The sequence below is a fragment of the Astatotilapia calliptera genome, chromosome 11, assembly GCF_964374335.1.
Source record: "Astatotilapia calliptera chromosome 11, fAstCal68.1, whole genome shotgun sequence".
NCBI classification, from domain to species: Eukaryota; Metazoa; Chordata; class Actinopteri; order Cichliformes; family Cichlidae; genus Astatotilapia; species Astatotilapia calliptera.
The window spans coordinates 19482006-19497729 of record NC_137432.1 but is presented as its reverse complement, the minus strand read 5'-3'; the positions used below and the strand labels follow the sequence as shown (position 1 = coordinate 19497729).

The 15724-nt window shown below is 41.8% G+C and overlaps 1 protein-coding gene across 10 annotated transcripts in view; it reads right to left on the bottom strand.

The window, feature by feature from the left end:
- nphs1 (NPHS1 adhesion molecule, nephrin) overlaps positions 1 to 15724 on the bottom strand; it is a 38574-nt gene that overhangs the window by 17554 nt on the left and 5296 nt on the right. For 7 of the 10 annotated variants that reach the window (XM_026185443.2, XM_026185441.2, XM_080307913.1 and 4 more), the window contains 7 exons: positions 14635 to 14757; positions 8114 to 8236; positions 7363 to 7444; positions 4300 to 4403; positions 2348 to 2469; positions 1972 to 2143; positions 535 to 692 (listed from right to left, as the gene is read on the bottom strand). In XM_026185443.2, the coding sequence (XP_026041228.1) occupies positions 535 to 692; positions 1972 to 2143; positions 2348 to 2469; positions 4300 to 4403; positions 7363 to 7444; positions 8114 to 8236; positions 14635 to 14757 (884 nt within the window). The remainder of the gene's footprint in view (positions 1 to 534; positions 693 to 1971; positions 2144 to 2347; positions 2470 to 4299; positions 4404 to 7362; positions 7445 to 8113; positions 8237 to 14634; positions 14758 to 15724) is intronic. The other 3 variants (XM_080307908.1, XM_080307911.1, XM_080307912.1) reach the window with 3 other exon arrangements.

The window sequence follows — 15724 nt, the reverse complement described above, 5'->3', positions numbered from 1 at the left end:
ACGGCACAGTGAGTGCCTTGTGTAAGATCAAATGAAAATGCTGCTACCAGATGAATAAAGAGCTTGTTTAATAATACTCATCTTCTGTGTCAGCTTTTATTCACTTTGATCTTATTAGCATACACAAAAGAGGAGAAGAGCAGCAGAATACTCTTTTTGGAATCGGATGATTCATTTGCAAAGCTGCAGCAGGCCTATCCAGAGACAGCTCATGGTCATACTGTTTTCTTTCATCTATAACGGTTCACATGAGGTCACATTGCATTATTGAGGATTCTTTTAATGCAATAGGAGGCATTTTTATAGTTTTTTGTTGATACCCTGAAGGCAAGCTTGACTGAAAGGAAATGTTTTTGTACATTAGCTTCCATGCCTTTTGCCTATCTATTCATAAAAATAAATAAATATATATATATATATATATAAACACAACCTTTTTCAGTATTCTGTGTAAATCGACCAGGATGTTAACTAGTCATAGGACTGCATGGATGAATTTCAGCGTTGTGCAAATTGCGTCCCGTGTAGTCCCACCTCCTCCATAGCAACAGAAGTGTTGTTGAGCTCCTTGTAGCCCAGCCACCAGCGGATGTCGACGGGGGGATTGCTGGAGGTGGTGTAGCAGCTGAGATTCAACTCTTGCCCCTCAATTGCTGTTAACGAACCCGACAGCGTCAGCTCAGCAGGCTCAACTGATGTACACGCACACATGCATGGGAAAACATACAAAGACAAGTCAGTGAAAATATCATCCCGTGAATAGTACATTCAACAGCTACATATTCTGATCACAGAGCCAGCGCAACTATTTTTGGATGTGAAACACAGAGCTGTATCAAGGGTGAGAGGGAAAAAAATCACTTTGAGTGGCAACTTGTTTTCTCTGGGGGTTTTCATTGTGGTTTCTAAAGTCTGCTTCGTTTTAACCAGAGGGGTAGACAGGGTACAATAGCTGCAGGCAAAGTGATGCAGTCGTATAAAGCCTTCCGGGGAATACAAAGCCTTGGGACCAAGCTGGCAGGCTTCTAGTAGGAGGGGTCATGCATGTAAATCTTTTGTGTTTTTATGTCTGTTCCACATGTGACACTGTGTGGAATGCATCTGCCTAATACACACACACACACACACACACACACACACACACACACACACACACACACACCGACCGCTGAAATTCTTGCAGGTGCTGTATGGTGAAGGAGGCATATTCATATTTCACCAGTGAGTCTTGCTCCGTGCCCTCCAGCTTCTGCCAGCGCCTAGAGCATTGTCAGGCAGTCAGCGGTTCATTTTCACCATCTCTGAATGGATGACTGGGAGGCATGGCACCACAGCCTGCTGGGGGTTTTGGTAAATGGAGGCGCGCTGGTGCAATTTAAACCACATTTACATAGCACGAGAAAGCGGAAGGGCCGCTCCTAATCATATTTACATAAAATCGGCGCATCAATCAGACATCATTTAAAGCTCTCCACATTGTGTGGCTCTGTAGTGAAAATCAGGCTATTGTTAGACTCAATGCACCAAGGCTGATAAATATTAATTTCGTATTTGTTCTATTGTTGCTGAAACAAACATTTTATATTCAGAGAGAAAAGTATAATCTCTTAACTATGGGCGTTACTGTTTCAAAGTGTCGCCGTTAGTGCCTCAGGACTGCGCGTTGAAGCAATTCAGCTAAATTTATGTAACAGCTACGAAAGAGCATACAGTGGTACTAATCTGGAGGCAATTGGAATTATGGGCTGCAGCCATAGAAACCATTAGTTTCATTAATGATATTAACTTTACAATATTTACTGGGACAGCAAAAAGATTGGGCTTGGAGGAAAGATGTATTATACTCCTCTGCAATGCGTCCATATTATTAATAACCTGCAATCACTCAGTCCTGTCTGGGCTTTGTTTTTTACCAGAGTGTGCATGTGTGTTCCAGCACTGCGCAGTGTATTAAAAGTTATTTTCACTCACAGAGAACTGTTATTTTGCGGCTGACAGAAAGAGGAGATCGGGACACCAGATTGGAGCTTTCACAGCACAGCTCTGCCTGGTTGTCAGCGGGGGTGATCTTCAGTTTGAGTATGCTGCTGGACTTCTGAGCAACAACGTCCTCCTCCCAAGTCATAGACAGAACTTCTCCGTTCTGACAGACGGATGAACACATGAAACTCAAAAAGGCAACAGAATGTTTGAGTAGTTGCAAGCTCCCATATGGCGCAGGCAGCGAAGAACAGAAGCTACAAAGAATGGGATACTTATGCTGCGAGTTTTTTAACAGGAATGGCTCATTTTGCCAGCGTGACAGTGTGTTACAAAGCTTCCTTAACAGATGGCGCAGGAGATTTACCTTGGTCCAGTGGAGAGTGGCAAGGGGGTTTCCACCATATGACACACACTCCAACACAAGCGTTCTCTCTGCTTTGACTTCGTTCCTCTCCAGACCCAGAATAACTGGAGGCTGAGGTGCGACTGTCAAGAAAGGGGGATGGGGGTGGGGGGTGACAAGAAGAAATGGCACAGAGGATGAGCACGAGAAAAAGAGGAAGAGGTGAGAGAAGAAAAGAGGTGTAGTAACTCAGAGAAACAGAACCATGGTGTGGCCAATAGGACAGTATTAAAAAAAAAAGAAAAAGAGAAGAAAAAAAAAAGAAACTGCAGTGCGATGAGGAGACTCTTGGCAATTGAACAGGAAGCATCCCTATTTGTTGAGACGGGGCCAATAAATTGGTCATTCAGCATGACTGTGGGATAAGAGGTCCGGATCTGATGAAAGCATTAAGTATTAAGGGAGCAGTGAGCTGGATCCAGTCCATAAAGCAAAATAACAGATGTTCAAACAGTAATAAGGCAACGTGAAATATGAATAAATTACAGCCTCCTCGAATAAAATATATGCAGTAAAATAAATTAGAAGAGGATGGGCCTTTGTTATTGCTGCAATCAGTTTCAGAGAGCAGACTGCAGACCCTGGGCCAGCATGACAAATTGCCACCTTGCTAACAATCTAGCTGGCTGAAAATGGCCACCGCGCTGGCTTTGATGGGCTAGCATACTGAGTAAGACTGCGGCGGTGGTCCCAAGTTCTGCAACACTAGCACTTTAGCAGAGAGCCCATACTGCTTAATGCAGAGAAGAGAGACAGGGAGGAAGGGAGGAGCACTCGCAGTTACTGGTGAATGATAAAACAGCAACTATTGTGTCTCGTGTGTTTCAGTTTTCAGTTTTATTTGTCATATGCAAGTTAGCACAGGGTCAACATCGCAATGAAATGTATTTGACGAGCAGAAGGAAAGCATAGGGACAGCATTAAGGTGTGTAGTCAGCCTGTGGATAATACCGCAGCTGAGCAGGAGGGAACACTCACTGCTGAAAGTATCAGCAGCCCTCCTCCACTTTAATCAACAGCATGATTTAGTCCCGGGACAAGCAGGTGGGTACACTCTAAGGCCTCAACAATCCATTACTTCAGCTGATCAACAGGGTAGAAAACACCAAACCCACACTGTAGTAAACAACAGCGGCAGTAGAGCACTGGTTGTTTATTCAGCAACAACAGCTTTCATTGTTTCTTTGCCAAACGCAATGGCAAAGACATCCCGCGTGTCAGCTAACCTTCATGTGCAGCAATGGATTTATTATATTATGTTGCGTGGTTTTTATAAAAACATGAAAGAAAAGGCAACAGAAACTGGCTTAGTTTCCTTCCTCGGTGGATTCTAAATTTAATTTGAGCTGATGAGCACAAAAGTTGCTGGGCTAGTTTTGTAAGATTTATTATTATTAAATGTGGTGTCCTGAGCTTTCCATATTAGAAATATATTATTGTTAAAAAAAAATTCTCTAGCACAATTCTTGCTCGTGTAATTCATCTAATAATTAGTTTATGTGCCTTGGTTAACGCTGGGGCAATAACCAAGCGTGTAAATAATTCCAGATTACTAAACACATCCAAACCCACAGAAATTTAATTGCAGGCTGCTTTATTAGCCACAGCCAAAACTGTAGAAAACAACTGCTTACTGCTTTGGTCACATCAACCTCTTCCCTCTGTCCAGCACAGGCTGCCTTGAGAGTTGGATGTTCACAAGTTTGCCCCAGCTGAATGTTGTTTTGAAGTAGGTGTGACTTTGCCTTCAGCTTAAATGTTTTTCCTTGCGCCACTAACACAGACTGAGTGCACAATGCCGGATACCCAAGGGCCCCCCTCGGGTTCTGTTCCTGTGTGGTAGAGTGTGTGTGTGTGTTTTATATAAAATTAGGGTGTTGGCCATCAGTTTAAAGACAGGTTGAGACACTCACAGTACACATTCATAGCCATTGTGGTCTCCACAGGCTTGAGGAGGGTGGGGTTCATGGCGTGACAGGCCAACTCCCTCCCATTGTCAGAACTCAGAGCAGTGACCCTTTAAGAGGTAACAGAAGGACAGAAGAAATGACAATAACAAACTATTACTGAAAGATATAAAGCTGTAAAAAAAAATCCCATCATCCCAAAAGATATTCAAATGCGTTTCATAAAAAAAAAAATTGACACATCGATGTAAATACAGTCCAGTGTAAGGTCACAATCAAATGCCTTTTCAAGGGTTGCACGGATTTGGGGATGTTTTTAGGCTTTAGGAAGTCTGGTGAGATAAACAAAGTGACAAGTATCATGTAATATATTTATCCATGAGGAATGAGTTAGACACATGACGTGTATCTGACTCAGAGTCAGGAGACCAGGTTTTAGGGAAGGTGGAAATGACAAACAGCACTGAAGGTAAATATAGTTCAATATACACTCACAGGTCACTTTTTTTTTTTAGGTACAGCTGTGCAGCTGCTTGCTAATGCAAATGTCTAACCAGCCAATCACATGGCAGCAACTCATTGCATTTAGTCATGTAGCCATGGCCCAGATGAAATGCTGAAGTTCAAAACAAGCATCAGAATGGGGATGAAAGTTCATTTAAGTGAATGTGGCATGTTTGTTGGTGCCAGATGGGCTGGTTTGAGTATTTCAGAAACTGCTTATCTGCTGGGATTTTCCCCACACAGCCATCTCTAGGGTTTCCAGAGAATGTCCAAAAACGAGACAATATCCAGCGAGGCGGCAATTCTCTGAGTGAAAATGTCTTGTTGATGTCAGAGGTCAGAGAATGGCCAGACTGCTTCAAGCTGCTAGGAAGGCAACAGTAGCTCAAAAAAATCCATTGTTACAACCAAGCAATGCGGAAGAGCATCTCTTAACATGCAACACTTCACAAAGGCTCAACAGAATTGCAAAAGAGAGAATTTAGATCTGATGAGTCTCAATTTCTGCTGTGACACTCAGATGTTAGGGCCAGAATTTTGTGGAAAAAGCATAAAAGCATGAATCCATGCTGCCTTGTAGCAACAGCTCAGGCGGGGATATTTTCTTGGCAGAATTTGGATTCTTTAATACCAACTAAACATTGTTTAAACAACATCGCCTTTCTCAGTTTTGTTGCATGTCCATCCTTTTATGACCACAGTGTACCCATCTTCTGATGGCTGCTACCAGCAGGATATTCTCAAATAATCTTAAATTGGATTCTTGAGCATTGGACAGTGAGTTCAGTGCACTCAAATGGCCTCCACAGTCATCAGATTTCAATCAGATGGAGCACCTTTGGCATATGTGGAACATCCAGATCAGACAACAAATCTGCAGCAACTGTGATGCTATCACGCCACTATGGACCAAAATCTCAGAGGAAGGTTTCTAGCACCTTGTGGCATCTGTACCACAAAGTTATGAGGGGAAAAATGGATCCAACCCATTACACCCAACAAAGATGGGTGTAAATAAAAGCATAAACTAATTTGCTATTTACATCAATGCATCAATATTGTTTCGCAACTTCTCCCGCTTAATTTTGAGGTATATTTACACTCGTTGCAATCTACGATATCTCAGAATGATTGCTGACTTGCAATGATGTTTGCAGGGCAAACACTGATGATAATGATGTAGGCAGAAACACGAACACAGCAATATAAAACCTCCCTTCTCACCTTTAATTTTTATTTTTATTCCTATTATTCTGTAACTCTGTAACTTCTGTCGGTGCTGTGCTTTTTTGGAAATCGAATTTCCCAGAGGAACCCACCCGAGGGATTAATAAAGTTCTATCTAATCTAATCTAATCTAATCTAATTCAGCAGTACCTGTCTCATAATTTCTGGTGAGTAAAGCTCAGTATCCTCTCTATCCTTTAGCATAAGTTGAAGACTTTACAACCCTCACTAATGACACATTTTAGCGAGGCACAATTCTCTTCACAAACTCACACAATTTCAGAAGAGAATCAAAGTAGAAAACACTTTTGCAAAGATTTTTTCACCGAGTGACAAATCTGTTACATACGCGTACAAATTGCTCACTGAGCAGCTGGTTTAGCTTTCTTTTTTCTTTCCGTATAATTTGATTTTAATAGTTGCAATGATAAAGTGCCTGTCTTTGTCTGTGAGTGTACTGTGAACACCAGTAAAAGCATAAATCTTAGAAGTCACGAGGTGAATAATGGGGTAGGAAAAACACAGAGTTCTGGCAGAAATGTGTTGTTATTTTTCTCTAGTCTTCGAGTTTTGTGGAAAAAAAGGATAATTTTAACAGTTATTTGCAAAATAAGATAACCAGTATCTGTAACTGGTTAAATGATAAATGTAGTGGAATATTAGAAGTGTTAAATAAAACAAAAAAACAGATGGTTTTAGCTAATATGTAAGTACCCCAACTCTGTTTTACGCTGTGTGTGTTGTCAGGAGCCATGGGAATAAAAGCAAGGCACTTTGCAATGTACTTAGAAACAGTGAATTTATTCTGAGTCTAGTTTACTCTCTCTGTTTACATCTTCTATATCAAACTACAGTTCAGTGACAACTGTAACCATCACATATCGCCCACTGCTGTGTATGCTCAGCGTGAATATGTGGAAGAAGCATCAATATTGCTTAAGACCTCGGCTTCTCTGCTTGAGAGTTAAACAACATCGCAGCTCCTCAGTACCAATGTTATCTGAAGATATGACAAGAGGTTATTATCTTTGACATAGAGGAGATATGCAGGATTAAAGTAATCTATGGCCCCGCTTAATGTATGGGCACCAGGCGAACCAGCAAGGATTGGATTTGTCTCGCTGCTGGAATGTAATTTTGTGCATTTGACAGAAGCTAATTCAACTCCACAGTGCCAAGAAGCAGTTTGTGTGTGTGCAGAAATTCATTGTACTCACTAAGACAGAAGGTGAGAATAAGAGCACGGTGAAAACAAGGGAAACAAGAAACATAGACAGACTTGGGGAGATTGAGCAGGTTGGTGAGGAGAATGAGTCTGGCAGGCAGCTGAACACATACGTTACTTCAGCATGCGCGTTCAGAAGCTTATCCTTTGAGCCAGACGTGGAGAAAGACTCTGCACCTGTCAGCTCAACTCCATCTAAAAGACACAATGGGGGGAAGGCGCACAAAAAAAAGAAGAATACTGTGTGTAAATTTGTTCATGCGAAACACAAACACCAGTGTTATTCTCATGCAGAATTGCAAATACTGGACTATGGTGCATATGTGTGCGCGACTGTCGTGCAGAAATCATGCGTACGTGGTCTAAAAATATGAAACTATGAAATTATATGTTAGACCTACAGCACAACCCCGCAGACAAATTCACACCGCTGGAACAAAGGGAACATCTCTCGCTCGGTTTCAGCACGATACAGCGTAATAGGTGTGACAGAAGAAGAAGAGGTAAAAACAAAGCGATGGCAATATTGTAGATGCTTTTGTAAACAACAAGGAACCTGCAATAAATTGACTCTACATGAAACTGTGAAACAAACATCTGGAAATTCAAATGTTCAGGCTATTTCCTCCCACACAGAGTCTCCTCCTTTCAACTCTGCAATTTAAAAAAACCAAAACAAAACTAAGAAACAAGAAGCCTTTAGTGGACTCGAATTTTATTCTGTGTTTTCTTGTTAAAATATTCAGGTTGAGGCCTATACGCATGGCAGACTGTAGAATATCAAAAAGGCGGCTGGCCCTTCCTTCCAGCTTGTCAGCCTGACCATCAAGATAAAAATCTAATGGAGCACAAAGCATGACTCACCTTTATAAAGTGTGATTTCTGCCAAAGGCTTTGCATCAGGGGCAACGCAGGTGACGGTGTACTTCTTCCCGGCTTCCCAAGGTGTTGACATGTCCATGTCAAAGTACGGCTTGGACGGAGGGACTGAAAGAGAGAAAACAGCTCAAGTTTCCAACTTAACATCAGCACCTAAAAAACTATAGATTACACTGATTTCTAGCCATTGCTCTAAGCTTTATGCAGTGATATGATAATAGGATTGTAATATCTGGGACTGACTGGAGTGTCACACTGTCAGTTTTTGAATGATTTAGGTTTGATGTTTGGTTGCGTTTCAATACAAATTGTGGACAAGAAGAGAATATAAAGATGAAACGGTGATGAAACCAATCCAGTGCTAATCTATCATAGCAAACACCAAACACTTCTCTACTCAGATCACCCCCAAGCTAAATATGTGCTTTCTGGACTGATCAAAGCAGTCTTCACTTCTCCACTGTTCTCTACAATCCTTTTATCTGACCATAAATAGAGATTCCAGGAAAAGAAAAGGGAAAAAACACATAGCTTTTAACACAAGGGACCGAAAAAAATTTGGGCAGTAAATTGAGAAATCTGTCACCAACTAATTATGAAAGAGATTCTTTGCAGATCTGTTAGCCCCTCCTTACCAAGAGCATCAGTTAAATTAAGCACGCACTAGCCTACAGATAACTGGCCATGTATTGTGCTGGCTTTTAGTGTGTGGGTGAGCTTGTAGAATTAGAAACTATGGTTACTGTGAAGGTTGTTTTCTTTCATCAGAGATCAAGTGCAAAGGCTGCCTGAGTTAACAGACAGAATAGAGAGTTGGTAAGTACAGGAAGGAGATGTGTGCGTGTAAAGGGAGATGAAAGACTGGCAGAGGAGAAAAGAGATACTGCAAGAATGAAATGTGACTATAAGACGGGCTGTGGAGGATTAGGCGGAGCAGGGAGATAGCTGCCGCTCAGTCCGGAGATAAACCCCGCTGCCAATGTATGGCTCAACAGCTGGACCACAAGCAACCAAACCAGCCAGCCATTCAACATCTACCTCTACGTCCAGTTGACTCGTGGCCACTAGGAGGAGCTGTTGCTGTGTGCAGAGTCACCTCTTCGCTCTAGTCTGCTATTGAGACAGATGAGATGTGGCTGCAGCTTCAAACTGATTTAAAAGAAGCAATTGAATCTGTGTGGACTGTGATGGGTTACCCAGAGCACTGCAGAGGCGCGCACAGCAATAATGAGATGCATTTGTTTGTTTTCCCCTCCCTCTTCCCAGAGAAGATGACTGGGCCATGCATCTATTGACAGCCCCTGTACTCTCAATCTACTCAGGCCCACACAATTCACACAGGCGCATCACTTGTTGTGCTCGAAGGGTGTCTGGCAGCCTAACAAATCCTAAAATAAGAATAATGATATGTTCACAAATGAGGCAGGCAGGTATCTAATTTTTTCCTCGCTCGCTCATGCTGGCCTGTTCCTCTTATCTTTCGTTCACTCCATCATCCCCCTCTAGCAGCCCGAGCCCACCTCCCTCCACCCACACTATCTTTCTTGACCACTGCAGTTAAACTGCAGAAGCGCAGAGGAAGGTGTGTTCCAGCTTGGACTGGGACTTACAGCCGCCATCCATCACATCCCCTCAGAAAAGCCATGTGAGGGAATAAGCCCAGTCAAGCTAAACCTGCACCAATGCACATTTGTACAATTGCGATAGAACATGTGGACAACAATAAAACACACATCCGGCTCAATTACTAGACACGCACTCAGAGCAAAGAGCAGACAGCAACCATGCTGTTTTCTTAATTAACTCTTTCTGCCCTTTCTTTGTATACTTCTAAGTGGGATTTTTTAAATCCTTCCTCTTTCCGTCTGCTTTTCTGCTTCTGTTTCTCTTGTTAAGGTACATATATGAACACAGATAGGCAAGGACTTGATCCTGCAGTTCAGATGTGAAACGCTGAGCTGAAATATTCGATTTATTAGACAAATACGGACGGATGGATGGATAAAGCAGATAAGAACCAGATTAGCAGACACACATCAATATGCATAAGCAGCTCTTTGCACCTATCCTTCTTTCTCATTCACATACAGATGCACATGCTCTCTTTTCTCCATTGCACACAAGCACCCAAAGATAAACTCAAGTCTACAGTGAATGCAGATTTGCACGCACAAACACTCCGACACAGGCGAGTGAATGTGCAGACAAGCTACATTCATCTCATTTCACTCTAAAAACAGGCACCAGTGTCTGCATGGTCTAACATGTGATACTAACCTGATTCTCCGAAAGATATTGGAAAAGGCCCAGAGGATAGAAAGTCTCTAAAAAGCTTATGCTGAATAGGATAGATAATAATGGAGCTCTGACTTCTTAACACCAGAAAGACACAACTCATCAGTTTCATCTTTGGATGATAAAGCTTGTCGAACACCATATTTTCACAGTATGTGTGCAAGAATGTTTTTTTTTCCCTTCTATATTGTACTGTGCAAAAGTCTTGAGCCACCCCCTCATTTCTCTTTATTTTGCTTTCAATTTGCTTTTTTTCTTGAGCAATAGTTCTCCAGGATTTCTGAATGGCTTTCAAAGGTTTTCTTTGGACACTAGCTATTTTTAAACTCATTTTCAGTTCAGTCACTTGTACCTGACCATTTTCAGAGGAAGCTACTTAACACTGACCAGTGAATTATTCAAAAGGCACCTAACTGAAGTAATTAACAAGTGTTGCTTTTACATATAACAGACAACTTTGCATCTTTAGGTATTTGATACTAGCAGCCTGTCACAAAAACACATAATTTGTTTCCATTTAGTTTAATGAACACAGAAATGTACCATTAAATTTTGATCCACCATACAATACAATGGAAAGCATCTGATTGACAGCAGTTTCATTTTTCAGCCCATATTGATCCTAAACACTTTCACTAGATAGAAAAACATATAATTAAACACTGTTATTCATGGATTGGCCTCCCCAGAGGAGGGACCTCAACATTATTGAAGCCGTGTGGGATCATGTTGACAAAGATCAGAAAGAAAAAGGCAGTCAACACCCAAAGAAGAGCTTTGAATGCCCTTAAAGAAGGTCGGAGAACTATTCGTGTAGGCATTATGCTTCATCTATGTTATATAGTTTCCATTTTCCAGCAAAATATAAAGAAATTACGATGTACACAGTATTATATGTGCAGAGAAACACATACATTTGGCTATTCATGCACAATATGAACATGGTATTTATTTGACATGTAATCCCTGATGTTGCAAACCACTGAAACAGCTTTCCATTTTCTGTCTGCATTCAGAGGGAGAAGTGGAACAGGTGTTTAGGACAAAAAGCTCTACCTCCATCACCTCTCATCTGCACGAGCGCTGCTCCAGCCAAAACATGTCATAACTGCATCTGTCAGCATCCATCTCCCAAACTCCCATTTACAGCAAGTGCATCACACACGCGCAACATTAAAAACAGATTTAGGCTCAATTGTAAATGCACCTTTGTGATGGATTCTAAATAAATTAACAAGGAACCGCTCATGTTGCTATTAAGCAGAACTTCCCCTTTTCAGAAAGAACCTACTGTAACATTAAAGTGGCGCTGTCAGAATTAAAGCATGGCACCAGTGTATAACACCCCATCCTCTGATGAGGTTATATCTTGGGCAACTGTCAGAACTTTTCATGAACAAAGATGAATAAAGTCACCATGTTCTACTTTGCTTGTGCCCCCATTTATAAGTTGTTCCATTATTCATAACAGGGAATCATAAAATGAAGGCTCATTATATACTCTTCAAGTGCTAAACTCATTAGCTCCCGAAAAAAACCTCGCTATAGCCCTGGTTCCTAAAATGTCCTCTAACCTCCAACCAACACTGATAATAAGCTTACACACATGGGCACGTACACACACACACACACACACACACACACACACACACACACACACACACACACACACACACACACACACACACACACACACACACACACACACAAATAAATATCTCGGTGACACACTATGCCAAATGAATGAGTAACAGTCTAAAACCAGAACACATCAAAAACAGTTTTGAACATTTGCAGGAGGCATCTGTACAGGCGTGCACTGTGGTGAGGGAGAGAGTTGTTCATTAATAGGATTAAATGCTAAGGCTAATGGTATAAACCGAGACACAGGATGTGTCAGGTATGTGACGGGCACAGTGCGGGGTAAGTTTTAGTAGAGGAGGGGGCTTTAGCAGAGAGGGTAGAGGTTGTTATTGTCATGGATTACTCACTGCCACTTGATCTGCCTGTTGCAGTAATCCCCTATCTAAGCTCCGCAGGGAAGCAAAAAACACACAGGAGTTAGGTTGCACCAATGGAAATGTCTTGAAAACATCTCTTTGTAAGCCCATGGATGGGGCTTATTGACATTTTTGCCTTTATCCCTGCTATTTACTGCCTGTGGTGATCCATCTTGAATTAGCCAGTCATAATATCACTCTCCCTGACCCAAGAATCCAATTATACAACCACCAATCTCTGTTTTGTTTTCAAATTCCTCCCCTCTCCCCTACTGTATCTCCTCATAAAGACTTTATAGTGTTTTGATTTGATGCAGAGCTTGATAGGATATGGCCATGGTTGACTGGCCAGGGGTGCGGGGCCTTGGGAGCCGTAGTTCAGTGATAGAGAAGTCCATCGGAAACTCATCAGAGACGGTGCACTTCAAAGGGGATACACAGTTTCCAGTCCCAGTTCAGCACTAACGGGAGATTGAATTCATCAGCTCATTATCAAGCCCCAGATTAGTCACGTATTTTGAATCACTTGAACTGCTGGGCTGGAACAAATAACCCTTTAAGACCAAGGCTGCAGAGAGCTTTTTAAGCCAGTCACTTCACTGATTGCCCTTTGCGACAGCTCATCTACAAATGTCCATGTTAAACAGTCAACAGCTGGGACGTGAGCCCAGGACACTGAATAAAAGCACCTGCTGAGATGTGCAGCATGTGGACTCGTATGTGAGCATGTCAGAAACATTATGAAAGAGTCTGTCACGGGTAAATGCTAGTACTAATACTACTACCAGCCATCCCTGATGCAACACACTGGTTGGTATAACACATATTTTCATTGTTTTGACAAAGCAGAAAGCGAGAGTTTTGATTTTGTATAAGTGGGCACACATGCAAGAAGCATCTCAGAGGTAATGAATGTGGGAGTCAAGCCTGCTGTGGCTGCAGGTGTAGGCTTGCCGTAGCATATTAAACTGCAGCAGTGTAGAATACTGCCATTCAAGTACAACACTACCCGCCATTTCTCGCGCCAGCCTATTGATGTCAGAAAAACCTGCTCTCTTCCCAGAAGAGAGCGAGGACTCTACAATCGCCACAACCGCCCCTCCTATCCAAACCCCCATCCTCAGTGTCCATGGTCACCAAAGAGAAAGCCTGCGAGCCAAGAGAGAGGGTGAAATTGTGCGGGGGAGAGAATAGGGAGGGGGATGTAAGTAAATGAAGTGCGCCTGGAGAAGAAAGGTTCTTTTAGAGTCCTTTCCTTACCACATATGGGCTTGCTCCCACAAGCAAAAGGGTTAGGGAGAGAGAAACACCGGTTGTTATAGAGTGACTACAGGTGGTCTAATGTAGTTGCACAATAACATCTATTCCATTCCATGTCTGAGAAGGAACTTTTCAATCACTTCTGTTAAAATGTATTCCTGCGCAAGGAAGAGACATGAATCGCCTTGAGGCTTGCTAGAGAAGCCAGGCTGCTCTTTATATTTTCCAGCTGCTAGTTAAAGCCACAGACCCTTCTGGAACATGTAAAGGTGGCATAGTACTTGAATACTGTTTGAAAAGTTTGCAGAATTGTGAGCACAAAACTGAAACAACCTTCTTAATATTGTCTAGATCCCCCTTGTGCTAATAAAAAAGCTCTGAACCCCTGGAGGCTGGGTCATTACCCTTGTCAGGTTCCTCGAGCCATTCTTCATCAATGTGTTGGAGTGCACACTGTTCTGCTGAGGGAGGCTACGGCCATTCAGGACTACCTTTGTGTTCTTGGTTGGCAGCAATGCTGGGTAATTGTTATATCTCCAAGTAACAGTCTCATTAATGTGAGGACCCAAGGTTTTCCATCAAAACATTTAATTTTAACGAGATGATCAATATGATTCACTTCACCTGGTGGTACTTTTAATGCTGTGGTTGATCAGTGTATTATTGAATAAAACTGCTACAGTAAACACGCCGTACCAAGGGCAAAGTAACTTAAAACTGTCCTTCAAATGCAATTGCCGTATCTTACACAAATAAAAGCTCTTTATCAATAGAAATGAATATTTAACAGCTCTTTGTATGCTGATTACTGGTCAAGAGGTCACAAATGTTACTGGAGTACTGAGGATGCTCACTGTGCCTTCTAACATGCATTTTGTTACTCGGGGAAAAAAAAGAAAAAAGAAAACATGATTATTATTAGACTCCACAACCTTTTTTGTCCCCCCTTACTTCGTACGTCGAGCCAGGCCAGCCTGGAAATGATTCCACTGCTGGACTCAGATGAGGTCACTTGACATTCATATTGAGTGTCATCTTCCAGTTGAGCATCTTCAATCTGAAGATGATACTGGCCTGGAACAGAGATGGAGAGATGAACTGTGTTGGAGAGATGCTACATATGTAGATAATTACAAAAAGAATGGGTTCATTTTCCTATGCGTCCCCTTCTACTGAGTATAACTTAGGAGGTCCTAACATTTATAGTATTTATATATTGACAAGCATTTAGCATTTTTAGAGGCCTTTTTTTAAATTTACATAATGCCAAAATTAACTATCAAAGAGAAACTGACAATGGGTTTAATGTAGAGAGCACCTAATTTTAGTTCTACCAAATGCTTTACAATATCTTCTCATTTACCCAATTACAGACGCTCATGCAAAGCAGCTGTAACTAGTAGATCTGAGGTTTTGTCTTGCACAAGGACCCTCTGGTACGTGGAGGGTCCAGGGATCAAACCACCACTTGAGCCACGGCAGCTTAGAAATCTAAATGGCAGTCCTGCGCATCAGTTCAGTACGATAATATACTCCACTGCTGACATTCCTGTTTGATTTGACTATAAACAGCCAGTTTTCTTATTTCTGTAAAATATAAACATTTCACTTGGTGAGAATCTCCAGCTGCAGGCATTTCCATTGACATGCTAGTGGTTGTTTATACTCACAGCATTTTGTTTCAGAATGAATTTCCAGTGTGGTAAATGAAATCCAATCCCAAATTCACAACGCAGACTGAATAAAATGTCTATTAATTGATGCCAGGCAGAATCCCTCACTCTGCATCTCTCTTCTGATAGTGTGGCATGCCAACAGGGCTTGATTTGTTTGATGCATTGCCATAACCTGTGGGGATTAGATGATGTTCAACGTTGGTTTTCCAGCTCCTGATGGCTCACAGCCTACTAATATGTGGAAAATAGTATCTTAGTCTGACAACCACACAGGCCTACAAATACATGTGTCAAGTACGCTGGCAAGATAATTAACACCAACCAGAAGCAATTTTCACATCTAAGTTATCATTGAGTGCAGAAAG